Source organism: Hyla sarda, chromosome 4, assembly GCF_029499605.1.
Source record: "Hyla sarda isolate aHylSar1 chromosome 4, aHylSar1.hap1, whole genome shotgun sequence".
Lineage (NCBI taxonomy): Eukaryota > Metazoa > Chordata > Amphibia > Anura > Hylidae > Hyla > Hyla sarda.
Window position 1 is genome coordinate 398,981,336 of NC_079192.1, and position 16,319 is coordinate 398,997,654.

The 16,319-nt window shown below is 44.8% G+C and overlaps 1 protein-coding gene across 5 annotated transcripts in view; it reads right to left on the bottom strand.

The window, feature by feature from the left end:
- RFX4 (regulatory factor X4) overlaps nt 1–16,319 on the bottom strand; it is an 84,747-nt gene that overhangs the window by 27,446 nt on the left and 40,982 nt on the right. For 4 of the 5 annotated variants that reach the window (XM_056517310.1, XM_056517308.1, XM_056517306.1 and 1 more), the window contains exons 2-4: nt 8,379–8,465; nt 6,123–6,183; nt 3,387–3,510 (exon numbers count right to left, since the gene is read on the bottom strand). In XM_056517310.1, the coding sequence (XP_056373285.1) occupies nt 3,387–3,452 (66 nt within the window). In that variant the 5' untranslated portion in view covers nt 3,453–3,510; nt 6,123–6,183; nt 8,379–8,465. The remainder of the gene's footprint in view (nt 1–3,386; nt 3,511–6,122; nt 6,184–8,378; nt 8,466–16,319) is intronic. The other variant, XM_056517307.1, reaches the window with a different exon arrangement.

Sequence of the window (16,319 nt, forward strand, 5' to 3'; positions counted from 1 at the left end):
TAGAAATAGTTGGCCTGAAGATCACTGGTAAAATGATGTTTTCCTGATTTCGGTCATGTAAAGTGTGAATACATAAACCTAATGCCGAAGGAAAAAAAAAAAAAACTTTATTGCACAACATTTGTGTATTTGCCAAACAGATGGCCGCGGACGCATTCAGCTGTTAATATCAGCACAGAAAGGAGGTGTAAACTTGATGAATTTCCAAGATGTTTCTCTATCCATTGTATCCGAGGGTTTATTTTATTAAAAGCCATTCAGGGGTAGAATGTATCACCTTAAGATCACAGGTTTCCAATAGCTTTACCCTTATTTACACATCTGCCCTAAGCCTTAGCGTTTCTGGATTCCCTTCTCGTTGGTTTTATTTTTTGGAGCAGAACTTCAGCAAACGTTACCGAAATTTTTTTTTTTTTTTAAGAAAAGAGAGAAACTTTGTGAAGAGGCGCAGAACCTTGATAAATGAGCAGACTGGCCGGGCAGTTGTCTTTCTGCTATTTTTTGTATAGACTCAATGAAGCTTGCCATAAGAACACCCCATGCTGTTCCAGCTACTGATCTAACATTCCTCGACTCAATGGCCAAATTCATTTAACCCTTTCCGAAGGGGTTGATGGAGGAAAATCCCTATGGGGGGGTGTTCAGTCATGGAGCGTAGGGGTTAAGCCATTGAAGGCCAGTTAAAGGCAGCACAGAATAGGAAAAGCAAGTGTTTGTAACACGGAAAGTGAAAGTTTTTGCTTTCTTGGGTGCTAAACTTTGCAGCGTGTTAAAGATGAAGACAAAGGGAGCTTTGTTTCCTATTGAAGGGACGACGTCCTTGGCCCAACATTTTCTTTCTTATATTATTAGACATTGAATTTTGACACGGATGAAATTTTTTTACTAAATGCTATTTTTTGTACAATTTGGTATGTTTAGTTCATTTACTTGGCAAACTATTTATTTGATTGCTCACAGACACAGAAGTCGGCACTCCAACCCAATGTAAACTGAAAAATCGAATGCAGTGGAGATAGCGGCAGCAAAAACCCAAATGCGGGGCGCGTATTCAAGAGGTACAGTTCAGATAAATCCAATGGAAAAGAAGAGAAATCGCACTCACTGCTCCGGTATGGACAAAAGCCGGTTTATTTCACATATTCATGGACAAGGTGCAAACATGGACATGACATGGATTCTTTGAGTAGATGGGTGACAGCTGTTGCGTGTGCGCACAAGCACGCTTCCTCAGACCCTGGGTCTGAGGAAGCGTGCTTATGCGCACGCGCAACAACTGTCACCCATCTACTGAAAGAAGCCATGTCATGTCCATGTTTGCACCTTGTCCATGAATATGTGAAATAAACCGGCATTTGTCCATACCGGAGCGGTGAGTGCGATTTCTTTTCTTTTCCATTGGATTTACTCGGCAAACTACTCATACGGTAAAAAGCAATAATTTTTAACCAATGTCTACAACAGAAATATGCCCAGATTCCTTTGGCCCACATAAGAGATGACTGGGATCTAGAATCTTATTGATTGGTACCTGCAACGTCCCCTATCCAGGCTTCAACATATCTCCCAATAACCTAAAACCATCAAGATGTAATTTTTAAAAGACTGAAAATTTCTTGGGGGAAATAAAATCTGCTTTCTAGAACCCTGTTTCTAATGCTGAGAGTAACACAGTCATGCTGCCAAATCTGCATGTTTTACACGCAAACGGCATAGGCCGCCATTTTAATGAATCATCTTTTTTCCAGAGTAACACAGTAACATACTTTAGTTTGTATGCCTGAAAAATGATGTATGAAGTTCCACAAGTTCAGACCATTATGCCGCAACATTCCCTAACTCCAAATCTGAATATATCCCAGGATCAATGACCCTTCTTCAGAATCCAGTAACTAGAAATACTTTCAAGGCACTTTCCAGACTCTTTTATTGAGTTCACAATGACCACTTCCTCTGGCAGAGAATTCCATAGTTTTACTGCTTTTACAGTAAAGAACCCCCTTCTATATTGAATTATTAACCTTCTTTCTTGTAGACGTTGAGCATGTTCCTTTGTTGTTATTACAGTTTTAAAGTGTCCATACACCGTTGACAAAAGTTGGCCAAACCCTTTGACTTTGTGGTGGCCTCCTGACTCTCCATCGAGAGATACTGGTGGAGAGAAGCATCTGGTGTGTTTGATTTCTATCTCCCTGACCGTATTGTTCTGGAAGAGATAAGCCTCACCAGAGCTGTCTGTCCTGCCCCTCCCCTCGGTCATGCCGAATGTTCATATGGGGGGATCAGGAGAGATAACAGCTGAATGAACATTCAGTCAACAGTTATTGAAAATGTATGCCCACCTTTAGGTATAAGTAAAACACAGGAAAGACCCTTTATATTGATTTTAGGTATATTTATACATAGTTATTAGGTCGCCCCTCAGCCGTCTTTTTACTAAACTAAATAATCGTAATTAGAATCCTATGATCCATCCATTAGACATGCAAGGACAAGGACTATTTTATGTTGAACCAATCAGGAACAAATTTCTAATCAGTGAAACTCTGTAAATGATTTGTACGTGTGCGGGATTTATTAATACTTTAAACTTCCAAAAATATTAATTTATTCCTTAAAATTAACATAAGCATTGATTCCTCCAATATATCGAGGAGACAGGTATACATTTTAAGGGGAATTGGGGATAAATATTGTTGGGAATTTTGCTGCAAATTCGCTGCAAATCTACAATGATTCTACAACCAAATCTGAATGTGTTACACGCAAATGTTGTCTCTGATTTGGCAGATTTTATACAGGACATTGCTGTGAAAATCTGCAACTTTTCTGCACAAGAACGAGCACACTGCTCATTCTTGTGGTGCCAAAATTATGGCAGATTTGCATCAAAGAAACCAGAACACAAATCTGCTTAATCTGGACTGGGCCTAAGAATTTCCGACAAGCAGCGCACACGGCATAGCCCGCCATTTTCATGAGCATCGGCTTTCTATGTATAATCTGTGTCTAAGGAAGCTCTGTATGTGTAATACTGAAACATAACACTGTGGACTGTAAAACTTTAAAAAAAAATAACCCTACTTGAAAAATATTTACAAGGGTCAGAGTTCTAACTTTACTTACAGCCTAATAATCCTGGGCATAGTTAAAGGGGTACTCCGGTGGAAAACAATAATTTTTTTAATCAACTGGGGCCAGAACATTAAACAGATTTGTAAATTACTTAAATTTAAAAATCTTAATCCTTCCAGTACTTATCAGCTGCTGTATACTACAGAGGAAGTTCTTTTCTTTTTGAATTTCCTTTCTGTCTGTCCACAGTGCTCTCTGCTGAGTACCCCTTTAAACACTTCAATTGTAAATCTGGTAAGTAACAAGCCTACCTTGCCAAAACTGGCGGCGTTCACCGGTTGTGTGTCATTTTTCTCACAGAAGTCCAAGTAATGCATATAGAGGGCACTTCGGGGGATGCAGACACCCTCTGCAATTTCATAGTTTTCTTCCAACCTTCATAGAAATGGAAAATCCACATAAGAAAATATATTGGGAATGTTTTTAAAGAATTCTGGGTATTCCAGCCCCATACAAACTGTGAGAAAACAAATAAAAAATAAAGCATACTCACCTGCTCCAATCCCCCAACCCCCCCCGCTATCATTACAAAATCTCAGCCCACGCCGCTGGTTCCAGTGACCTGACAAACCTACAGGAACTGTCCATTCAGTCAATCAGTGGCCAAGGTGGGTCGTCGTTGTGGTCGGTGATTGGCTTAGCGAGCAGTTCCTGTGGGGTCGACCTGTCATATGGTCCAGGAAGCAGCAGTATGAGGCAGGAACCAGGAGCTGTCGGAAAGGCAGCAATGGGCAATCATGGCAGGTGATTACGCTCTCTTTTTTAGGTGTATATGATGTATACATGTATGTACAGTATGTAAGGTGCACATGTGTATAATGCAGGGGTGTATGCAAGGGGGCTGTTTAAAGGTTTTAACCGCCCCTCCCTTGAGCCCCAGTCAACTTCAATGGGATTCTCAGGACGCCCATACTGTTATATACTGCGGTAGATGTGGGAGAGCAGTGCTTTTAACTGTAAGCTTATCCTAATATGATTACCACTATATGGCCAGTGTATTGGGAAGGGTTATTGCTCTGTGACATCCCCCACCACCACCACCACCACCACCACCACCACCAATGTCCCTGGAGGTTATATCAATACTGGAGCATTATCAGTCCCATATGATAGAAACAGCAAAAGGGTTATATCCAGCTCACCCTTGGGATTGCGCTCGGACTGGACTAGTCTACTTAGCACATAGAAAGAAGAGAATGTCCAGCGCCAGACTCGTGCAAGGAACTTCTTTATTAGGTTGCCATGGGAAACGACAGGAACTGAAGTAATGTGATGCGTTTCGGCCCACAGGGCCTTAGGCATGACTAAGGCCCTGTGGGCCGAAACGCATCACATTGCTTGAGTTCCTGTCGTTTCCCATGGCAACCTAATAAAGAAGTTCCTTGCACGAGTCTGGCGCTGGACATTCTCTTCTTTCTAGTCACATATGATGTAATGTTTTTGGGGGTGATATCAGTACTAGAGCATTATAAGAGGGGCGGCTGATATCAGTCACATATGATGTAATGTCTCTGGGGGTTATATCAGTGCTGGAGTATTATAAGAGAAGCAGCTAATATCAGTCACCTGTGGGGTGTTGTACACCTAGCAAAGTCTATGATATCATGGTAGCTTTGTGGATCTGGCACAGGATTCCCTTGCTTTATTTGGTCCAGGCACTTAGTTATGGAACTGGAATACTGGAAGTCAAACTGGTAGCTTATAGCATTGACATATGACTTAATGGAATCGGTAAGCCATGGGTGGTGCTACTATGGAGCCAATGGAGGTTCCTCTCCTTTTTCCTTAAAAGGGTATTCCGGGCAAAAACATTTTATCCCTTATCCAAAGGATAGGGGATAAGATGTCTGATCGTGGGGGGCCGGCTGCTGAGACCCTCCGCGATCTCCCTGCAGCACCCGCATTCTATGCGGGTGCTGAATCTCCAGTTTTGGAAACCTCCGGGTTTCCAGGACTGGGGATGTGACGTCACGCCACGCCCTCTCCATTCATGTCTATGGGAGGGGGCGTGACGGTCGTCACGCCCCCTCCCATAGACATGAATGGAGGGGGCGTGACGTCACGTCCCCAGTCCCGGAAACCCGGAGGTTTCCGAAACTAGAGACGCAGTCTCCGCATAGAATGTGAGTGCTGCAGGGAGATCATGGGGGGTCTCAGCAGCGGGCCCCCCGGATAAAATGTTTTTGCCCGGAATACCCCTTTAAGGTGAATTTGTCTTTCCATTTCCAATGTAAGTGACCAATGGCCATACCTTTCTTCTTTCCGAGGAACGTATGTGGAGAACAAAGAGGAAATGGCTATTGTGATGGAGCACCAGGAAGACATGGGGGGTGTAATGTTGGAACGTTAGGGGAGCTAGAATATGAGCGCATCTTCCTCCATTCAATATTCTCACGACTGCTCCTCTTCCTCTTTCATTCACTCATTAGGCTGAGATACAAAACACTATTGTACCTGGATTTTTAATGATCACAAACATAAACCCCCAACTCTATTTTCTCGCTTTTATCCATACAATACAATAAGAGGTATGATTGAACGTTACCAAACCTATTCTCCTTCTATGTATACCGTCTCTCTATATTTCTCTCATCTGCCTCGGAAGAACTTCAATTATTCTTTGAAGACAGGAATTTTAATTGACCTAAACTTTAACAGTTTTTCTTATATATACTGATGGGCGGTTGCTAAGTGCGGAGCGGCGAACGTGTTTGGTATGTGCGTATAATTAGATTTAATAGAGACAAGGAGAAGTGATGTCATAGTTCACAGTTTGGGAGATAATAAAGAGACGGTATTTGTTGGTGAACATCTCAACGCTGCCAAAATTTTGGGCATCAATCACATGAGAGTTGGCATGGAAGATGTCTAGATTGACTCTACCGTAAATCCAGTCTTATTTGCATTTGGAAAGGTTATATATGACAAATACTGATGCTTTACATAAATTAAGAAAAAACATAAAAAGCATAAAAAAGTCTAAATACCATTGTAGAGTGGCCGGGGTGGAGTGCGGTTTGGATGCCCTGTTTTCCTTTTCTTCATCTGCTAGAAAATATTAGACAGATACAACAAAATTAACATTTCCATACAGTAATATATATAATAAAAATGGTTACTGACACTTGTTATTATTAGTAGTAGCGGTAGTTTTTTTGTTTTTTTCTTATAAGCTACCTGACCAATACGATTTCTATCTTTCCTCATTCCCCCACCCAGCTCCATCTATCCGCTCTTCTCACATGTACAACATCGGTGCACGCTAATAACCAATAAAGAATTGGTGTCACCTATCAAGACCTGGCGAGTGCTTCATTCCTACTTACCTCTATGTTGTAGTACAATTTCTATCTTTCTTTTCGACTTTAGTCAACAGGGTGACTTTGTTACATAATTTGTGCTGACTCGATTCTGTGCAAGCCCCATTTGTGCAATTTTTTTGACTATTTAGTATTTTAATGTCACTTTTATCACTTTAAAACACAGACAGACAAAATTTGGTAAAAAAAAATTTGGTTAAAATTATGGTGAAAATCTGCACCAGTTCGTAACAGCTGTACATTTCAACTACCGTACTGGCACAATAACAGCCCCAAATATGGCAAATCTAATAAACGGAGTAAACCTTACTTTAGAGGGTTTATATTTAGACTTATTTATCACCCAATTGATTTGTATTCCACTTTGCAACCAACTTTATTTTCGAGCCAGTATTGGGGCACATTCACATTACAGAATGTAGCCCGGGCAGACATTCCATGCACAGCAGGCTCCACTAGACCGCTCGGACATGCAAGCGGATCGGCTGAAAGAATGAAGAGTATTCTGCTGTGTGCACCAAGGTGCAGCAAAATTACACTGGAGACAATGAAATTTCGAAATTCCCAGTGGATGGTCCTTGGTCATCTGGTCATTGAGTTTGCCTATTCCTACCTTTTTAACTCTTCTCTATGTCTACTGTATATACTCGAGTATAAGCAGAGTTTTCCAGCACGATTTTTCGTGCTGAAAATGCCCCCCTCGGCTTATACTCGAGTGAACTCTCCACCTGTCAATCCCTTCATCAGTGGTCTTCAACCTGCGGACCTCAAGATGTTGCAAAAGTACAACTAGTTTTGAAACCTCTGGAGGTCCGCAGGTTGAAGACCACTGCAGCCATCTTCGTCATCATCCAGCCCCCCCCCCCCCCCTTTTATTTTGTACTCACCTCGCCTCGGTGGGAAGGAAGGGTGAGCTAGTCCGGGCCATCTATGCTGCATGGACCATCCGGTGGGGATGGTTAGTCGTTGCGGGCTGTCCATTTTCACCGGGGGGGCTCTTCTCCGCGCTTCGGACCCGGCCCCGGAGTAGTGACGTTGCCTTTACAACGACGGACAGGGACGTTCATGCGTCGTCGTCAAGGCAATGTCACTAGTCAAGGCCCGAAGCGCGGAGAAGAGGCCCCCCCCGGTGAAAATGGACAGCCCGGAATGACTAACCATCCCCACCGGACGGTCCCTGCAGCATAGATGGCCCGGACCAGTTCACCCTAACTTACCGCCGAGGGGAGGTGAGTACAAAACAAAAGGGGGGGGGGGATGATGATGAAGACCGCAGTGGTCTTCAACCTGCGGACCTCCAGAGGTTTCAAAACTACAACACCCAGCATGCCCGGACAGCCGATGGCTGTCCGGGCATGCTGGGAGTTGTAATTTTGCAACATCTGGAGGTCCGCAGGTTGAAGACCACTGATGAAGGGATTGACAGGCGCTGATGATGAAGAGGGGGATGATGACGGGGGTCTGGATGATGACATGGGGGGATGATGTATTTTCCACCCTAGGCTTATAGTCGAGTCAATAACTTTTCCTGGGTTTTTGGGGTAAAATTAGGGGCCTCGGCTTATATTCGGGTCGGCTTATACTCGAGTATATACGGTATATCTCTTTTGTGCCATACAGAGCCCAATTTCAATGTCTAGGACACAAATCTCCATTCAATAAAGACAAAGCTTCCCACAAAAGGTCCAAGACCATGCAGATATTTTACTGACTGTATGGCCAGTTTCATATGGGAGTAATATGGGCCCAACAGAAGGTCTGATCACCTGGACTATCAGAATCATTGAGACCCATTGCTCAGATTTGCACATGTAGTATGGGTACAGAAATGCCCTCATATTATGCATGTGTAAAACTGGGCCGCATTTACCTGTCCGTGGTTGAGAAACGCCGCTTTATAAAAATCGTACAAGAAATACTTACTTTCTTCATTAGAAACGTTGCCCAGGGATGTGTGACTTGAATACCGCTTGTTTTCGCTTTCACTGAGACAACGTTCAATCCAACTTTCTGGAAAAACAAATAAAGCATGAATTACTTTGTTCTGTATGGATTCTTCTATTGTTATATTTATATTTCTGAATTTTGTGCCAGCAACGAGGCCAACCCCAGAGCAATATACGGGGGTTCTGCCTAAGGACCCTGGTCAAATAAGGGGTCTGCTTATTCTTCTCTTACTCCACTTTCTTTCCAGGTAGTCCCAATATCAGTGTCCCACAGGCTTACAGGACACACAGGCTTCTATAAAGGCCACAGGGGTTGCTGTTTATAAGAACCCCACAAAGACTTCCACTAAATCCTGAGAAAACTGACTAGTTTTCTCAGGACTTAGTGTATCCCACAGACAAGGCCTCCCTAAAGACGGCAGCCGTAGACATCTTTACTTCCTATATGTGAATTAATGTCTTGGGTCTTGAGCTTGTGGTGGCCCAGTATGGGATGGTGTTCCCCGTACCTCTCCTGCCCTGTCAGGCAGTGTCCCTTCATGTCCCCCGGGCCCCCCTCCAGTGTTACCCACAGTGTACATATTTTATAAGTGTAATGTTTCTTTAATTGTTATACCATGTGATTGTTACCCAGGAGGCACTAGTGACCAGGTGACCCCCCCCAAGTGACCTATGGGCTCCTTGCACAGTCCCCTATATAACCAGGGGACAGGCTGCAATCTGTCTCTTAGCTCATTGCTATTCCTGCTGAGGTCCAGTGCAGTCGTCTGTGTGTGTGTCCGGAGCATTGGAGGCCTCAAGCCAAAATTCTGCACCCACAAGTCAGCTCAAGTAAGCTACAGTCATCGTCTAGTCAATCGCAAGTCAGTCATCAGTCAAGTCAATTGTCTAGTCACTGTGGCCTGCATTAAAGTGTCTCTACCTACTGCAAGTCCCAGCAAGCCTGAGAGGTCCCCCAGTGTCACTGGTCACCTCCTTGGGATTCTGGCTGTACTGCATAGACTGTGTCACCTGTCTACCCTCAGTAAAGCTGCCGTTTGTCCGTAATTTGGCATCGGTTTCTTCATTGCCCCCATGCCTAGCCCAGGACCAGAGGTATTACTTTCAGGTGGTTAAGGCTAAACCATGCCCTGGCGTCACATTAAGAAGGGGTTAATAACATCTGCCCCTTGGGTTATAACATCTACCCTGCATTGCACCCCACTGGCATCACAAGCCCAACACCTAAAGGTGAGCACACACCCTTATTTTATTAGTTCATATATGCAAGGTGGTCTTACACTAGAGAGTTATTTTTTCTTTTATGTTTGTGTGGTGGCCCAGTACAGGAGTTGTCTTCCTGTATACCTGTCCGTCCTGTGTGGCGGCTTCCCTTTCAGTGTTCTCCTTGGTCCACATCCCTGTTATGGACTCTAAAGTGTTAAAAGTTCTTATGTTATATGCTGGTTAATCTTTTGATGTGTCTGTCTCTTTAAATATTGTTTCTAAGGCCTCTGTAAACAAGGAAGGTGCAAGTGAACAGGTGACTTGTTGGTGACCTATGGGATTCCTCCAAATTGCTCTCATATATACTTGGGAGGAGCTAGCCTAGTCAGTCTTACAGTGAAGTGAAGACCTGAGAAGTTGTCTGGTGTTCCTGAAGGAGACCAAGGCCCAATCAAGCAGCTACTACCAGTAACGCCAGCAGGTGAAAGTCAAAGCCTGGCGGTAAGCACGAATACAGGGGACCAGTCTAGTCAAGATAGTCAAGTCTTTCAAGTCACTCAAGTCAGCGTGGGTTGCATAATTCAGTCCAAATCCACTTCAAGTCCCAGCGAGCCAACAAGCTCCTTAAAGTTCACTGAGCATCTCCTTGGGCCTAAGCTGAGCTGTAAAGACTTTAACATCCTGTCTGCCTCAGTAAAGTGTCGTTGTTCCGTAACCTTGCATCGGTGTGCTTATTTACCCCTTCATCTGGCCCATGAACCAGCGGCCATACCTCGGGTGGTGTAGAGGATAACCACGCCCTGGTGTCACGAACACTTAGGGTTAATAACATCTGCCCTTCCAACACCCTCACCACATTTGCTCTGCAGCTACAAGGTACACCTTCCCTAAGTAGCTAACCGGATGACCTTCAGCGACACAACTTGGACCTTGCTGCAGCCCACCACTCTGGCCATTTCTAAACTGAGGGTCACTGACAGGTGTCGATCGAATGCTGCCGTAATTGCCCACTGGCCCCTGTTTTGCTTATCACGCACAGGTAGGTTTAGCGTTAGGTCCCGCGCCATTTGAGAAACCTTGGCGTTGGTGTGCAGGCTCTGGTGTGTCCTTCATACAAGGATATACTGTCTCAATTTTAACATCAGTGTTGAGGGATTAGCCAATGTCATTGTATACATCCACCACAGTAGTGCACCCATATTCCTGTATTGTATTATTCTAATTGTTACACATCCACACCGTTTATCTGGAGTAGGATTCTATTGTGGCACTTGTAGTCCGCTGCAGGCATCCTCCATTGTATGCATTTTTATGCTGGGGATCGCCCCTAGCAACGGAGTACAAGGGCAGGATCTGCTCCCCCAGTATAAATGCACAACCGCATTTGGGGTTGAGCACCTCCAGCCATTTGAGAGCACGTTTTTTGTTGTTTGTCACTGACAGGTGTCCCTTGTCACTTGACCATCCTTAGTGAGCAAGTCCAGGCCTTCCTTTCCTGACAGGCCACAGCAGGTTCTCCAGGCACCTCATGTGGTTCAACCACACACACTCCTTCAGTCCCCAAAGCCCTAAACTGTTTGGACGCCAAAGAAGCATGGTGGCACTACAGCATACCACGCTTCACCATGCTTTAGTAGGGATCTTCAGTTGTCTGTAGCATCTTCCGGAATAGAATAATATAGCTATCTAAGCGGACTATGCTATTCTGCCCACCGAAACGAAAAATCCAGAGGAAATAGAAAAAAATTGATGCAACCGAAACATTACAGAATCGTTAGAGTTTTGTTTTTTTTTCTAGAAAAAAAATAATGGTTCGGAATAACACAAATGTGAAAATAAGGCTTTATCCTGTCTCATTATGGATTATACCATGTGACATAATGCATTCAGTGATGCATTCACAATCCGGCCATGCGATCAGAAGGACATGTATGCCGCAGACACTGAAGCAGCAGGGAGGATATGAAGGCACGCATTAGCTTGGGATAATGGCAAGATAAGTTAAGCTAAGTCATTCTCAAAGTTAGACAGTGTAATGTCTAAGTGTAAGCCTAACAATAGGCCGTAGATGGCCGGGGGGAGTTGTAGACCAATGGACTGGGAGTTGTAGACCAATGGACTGACTTGTCGAACAGTTGATGAAATGTATTGCTCTTTTTTTAAGAAAAATGCAAAAATATCAACTTTTCAAACCAGTGATAACACAACAGGCAATGTGCTGCCCTTATAACGCCCAATCAGCATGCGCTGAGCCCCTCAGTCAGCGCCAAAGCCGATAATGCCTAATACATAGATTATCTGAGAAAGTATCCTTTGAACTCACTAGGAAACTAACATCCCCACAATCATCCAGGAAACCATTACAAATGCTATTCAAAAGGCTCAAACCCAACAATCTCAGTTTTCTTATAGCCACTGCAGTTTTTAGAAACCAAAAAGATTGAGCACCATGTTAAACACTTAGTGCATCTGTCCCCCCATGAGACGACACCCCCCAAAATCTGCTCCCTTCAATTTAGGATGGGTTTACACCTGCAGTGGCTGCCATAAGAAATACTATACATTTTGTTTGATAAAATACTAAAAAACTTGCCAGAAACCCAATAGACCCCACTTAAAGGGGTACTCCGCCCCTAGACATCTTATCCCCTATTGAAAGGATAGGGGATAAGATGTCAGATCGCCGGGGTCCCGCCGCTGGGGACCCCTGGGATCTCGGCTGCAGCACCCACCTGTTGCGGCTTCCGGCAGCGCTGGAGGCTCTCATCCTAACGCCTCACGACTACGGTGACGGGAGATTGTGACGTCATGACTCCGCCCCCGTGTGACATCATGCCCCGCCCCCTCAATGCAAGTCTATGGGAGGGGGCGTGACGGATGTCACGCCCCCTCCCATAGACTTGCATTGAGGGGCGGGGCGTGACGTCACACGGGGCGGAGTCATGGTGTCACGATCTCCCGTCACCGTGGTCGGGAGCCAAAGCCTCCAGCGCTGACGGAAGCCGCAACTGGTGGGTGCTACAGCCGAGATCCCAGGGGTCCCCAGCGGCGGGACACCCGCGATCTGACATCTTATGCCCTATCCTTTGGATAGGGGATAAGATGTCTAGTTGCAGAGTACCCATTTAAATGGGTACTCCAGTGAAATTTTTTTTTTTTTAAATCAACTTATACCATAAAGTTATACAAATTTGTAAATTACTTCAATTTAAAAATCTTAATCCTCCCAGTACTTATCAGCTTCCGTATGCTCCACAGGAAGTAATTTTCTTTTTGAATTTCTTTTCTGTCGGACCACAGTGCTCTCTGCCGATGCATAGATAAAGAAAGGAAACATAGATCAGCTCACCGAGACCTGATGTATCAACGAGCACTTGGATAATGTGGTCCGGAAGCACGGGTGCGGGGAACCGTTATTCCCCGCTAGGAGAAGACAGATGAAAAAGGAAAAAAGAAAAAATCCAGCTCCCAAGAAATTCAAAATTAAAACTTAACGTTCACTTGATACAAGGTTAAAAAGTCATTCCAATGATGGAAAGTGACATGTCACTCACAAAATCAGGTGTGAAACGCCGACTCGTTTCGAGCATAGGCTCTTATTCATGGCAATGATACCACCGGACTGAGGGGTTTAAATACACAGGTACAAATGAAACCGACCCAAATTCAGATACGCCCATTGGCATCTCAAGCCGGAACTGACGTTGTGCCCTTTCAGACTTCAGGTACGATTCACAGGTGCAGCATAATGGTGACGGACTCACACCCTGCCTCGCGTTCGTCGTCGTAATTGCCGGAGGCCGAATGCGTGATTAGATATATTCATTAAACTATGTGTAAACAATGTGAAAGGAAACCGAATATGTAGTCTAAATACGCCAAAAAAAAACAAAACATGACATCCAAATAACAGACAAACCTAAGAAATGCGCGTGTCACAAACAAGCAAAAAACGAACAAAACCAAAACCGTAGAATACAACAAATAGAATACAACTTTTGAATATTCAGTTCTTTTCATAATGAGATATGCATATTGCTTGCATCAAATGATTCGTACCTATTACGGGAGGACAGATGGAATTTTTCGGTAAACAGTCCTGCGACAGATATATTCAGGTATGTACAATACTGTACCGCCAATACGTGCAAAAAATAACTGGCAATATAAAATGTAATCCCAGAAAAAAGTGCACGACCATTATGTCTATAGGCGACACATCACGTGGAGAATAAACTAGATCTCAATAAATATATCTGTAGACTTGTACTAGATATTCCACAACAAATATATACTTTATAGCGTATATGATAGCCGAAAGCCGTATAACCGCTGGCTGACGCGTGGTGTGAACAACGTCTTAAACCTCGACACATACCGTATTTTTCGCCATATTAGACACTCCGCCATATAGGACGCACCCAATTTTAAAGGAGGAAAATCTAGAAAAAAAAAGATTCTGAACCAAATACAATGTAAAGTATAGGACAGTGATCTTCAACCTGCGGACCTCCAGATGTTGCAAAACTACAACTCCCAGCATGCCCGGACAGCCGGAGTCCGGAGCGGCGGGGACACATGAGTACTACCTCCTATACCAGTGGTCTTCAACCTGCGGACCTCCAGATGTTGCAAAACTACAACTCCCAGCATGCCCGGACAGCCGTTGGCTGTCCGGGCATGCTGGGAGTTGTAGTTTTGCAACATCTGGAGGTCCGCAGGTTGAAGACCACTGGTATAGGAGGTAATACTCACACGTGTCCCCGCCGCTCCGGACCCGTCACCGCTGCCCTGGATGTCGCCCTCCATCTCTATCGCCGCGTCCGCGTGGTGTCCCTGTCTCTCCGGAACGTCTCTGCTGCCCGGGATCCTCGCTCTCCGTCGCCACCATCACGTCGCTACGCACGCCGCTCCTATTGGATGACGGGACGGTGTGCGCGATGACGTGATGACGACGAAGGAGAGCGCCGGCCATGCAGGGGATCCCGGCACGGAGCAGACACCGAGGAGGCAGGTAAGGTCCCTCCCGGTGTCCTGTAACCTGTTCGGGACGCTGCGATTTCATCGCGGCGGTCCAGAACAGTCCGACTGAGAAGACGGGTTAGTGTCACTTTCGCTTCAGACGCGGCGGTCAGCTTTGATCACCGTGTCTGAAGGGTTAATACAGGGCATCACCGCGATCGGTGACGTCCTGTATTAACCGCGGGTCCCGGCCGTTGATGGTCGCAGGGACCGCCGCGATAGGACAGGGTTTTAATGTGTATTTGCCGTATAAGACGCACGAACTTTTCCCCCCCAGTTTTGGGGAAGAAAAAGTGCGTCTTATACGGCGAAAAATACGGTAAATGTTAAGTATATTGCCAGCTTGATAAGGCTGTTTTCACACCACGTTTTCAGGCTACCGTTTGACTCCTGTCGGCTCATTTATGCCCCTTATCTGGTTCGAAAATGAGCCGACCAGAGTCAAACGGTGACTCCAGTCGGCTCATTAAAGTCAATGGATTTCAGCTCCGGCCCGGCTGTGGTACGGGAGCGCACGGTTTCCCCTCCCCCAGCCGGATCAGGCAGCCGTAGGCTGAAAACGTGGTGTGAAAGCACCATAACATATGAAAAACACAAGCAAGTAAAAAGCAAGAAATAAGTATTGAAAAAAATGTTTAGCCGAATCATATAAACAAAGCAATATAAATATATAACTTAAAGGGGTACTCCGGTGGAAAACTTATTATTTTTTTTTTTTTTTATGAACTGGTGCCAGAAAGTTAAACAGATTTGTAAATTACTTCTATTAAAAAAATCTTAATCCTTCCAGTAATTATTAGCTGCTGTATACTACAGAGGAAATTCTTTTCTTTTTGGAACACAGAGCTCTCTGCTGACATCACGAGCACAGTGCTCTCTGCTGACATCTCTGTCCATTTTAGGAACTGTCCAGAGCAGCATATGTTTGCTATGGGAATTTTCTCCTACTCTGGGCAGTTTTTAAAAATGGACAGAGATGTCAGCAGAGAGCACTGTGCTTGTGATGTCAGCAGAGAGCTCTGTGTTCCAAAAAGAAAAGAATTTCCTCTGTAATATTCAGCAGCTCATAAGTACTGGAAGGATTAAGATTTTTTAATAGAAGTAATTTACAAATCTGTTAAACCCCTTCCCGCTATAGGACGTATGCATACGTCCCAGCACCCGACACGTTCGCGCACCGGGACGTATGCATACGTCCTAGCGATCTCCGGCACTGCCGCAGGCAGCACAGAAGATCGGCGGCGGGACCTGGCTGTCAATCACAGCCGGAGTCCCGCCACAGCTGCCGGAGCCACGATCGCGCCGGCCCCGGCAGCATTAACCCTGTAGATGCCGTGATCAATCCTGAGTGCGCTCCCCCTGTTCACCAACGGCGTCACTGTGATACGATCGTGAGTCGCCATTGGTTGCTATGGCAGCAGGAGCTAAGATCATGACCTATGTCTGCTATGGAAGCCTGTGAGATCCAGCCAGAGGCTGTCGTGTGTGCAGCTGATCGGGTCAGACTGTGCTGCAGTACAAATGGATTGCAGCATAGTATAACCTGTAAAAAGTGTAAAAGATAAAACAAAAAGTTCTTCAATAAAAGTAAAAAAATAATAAAAAATTGCCACTTTCCCAATAAAAGCCCTGTATTATCACCAAAAAAGATCAAAAACACAAATCATATACATAATAGGTATTGCCACAT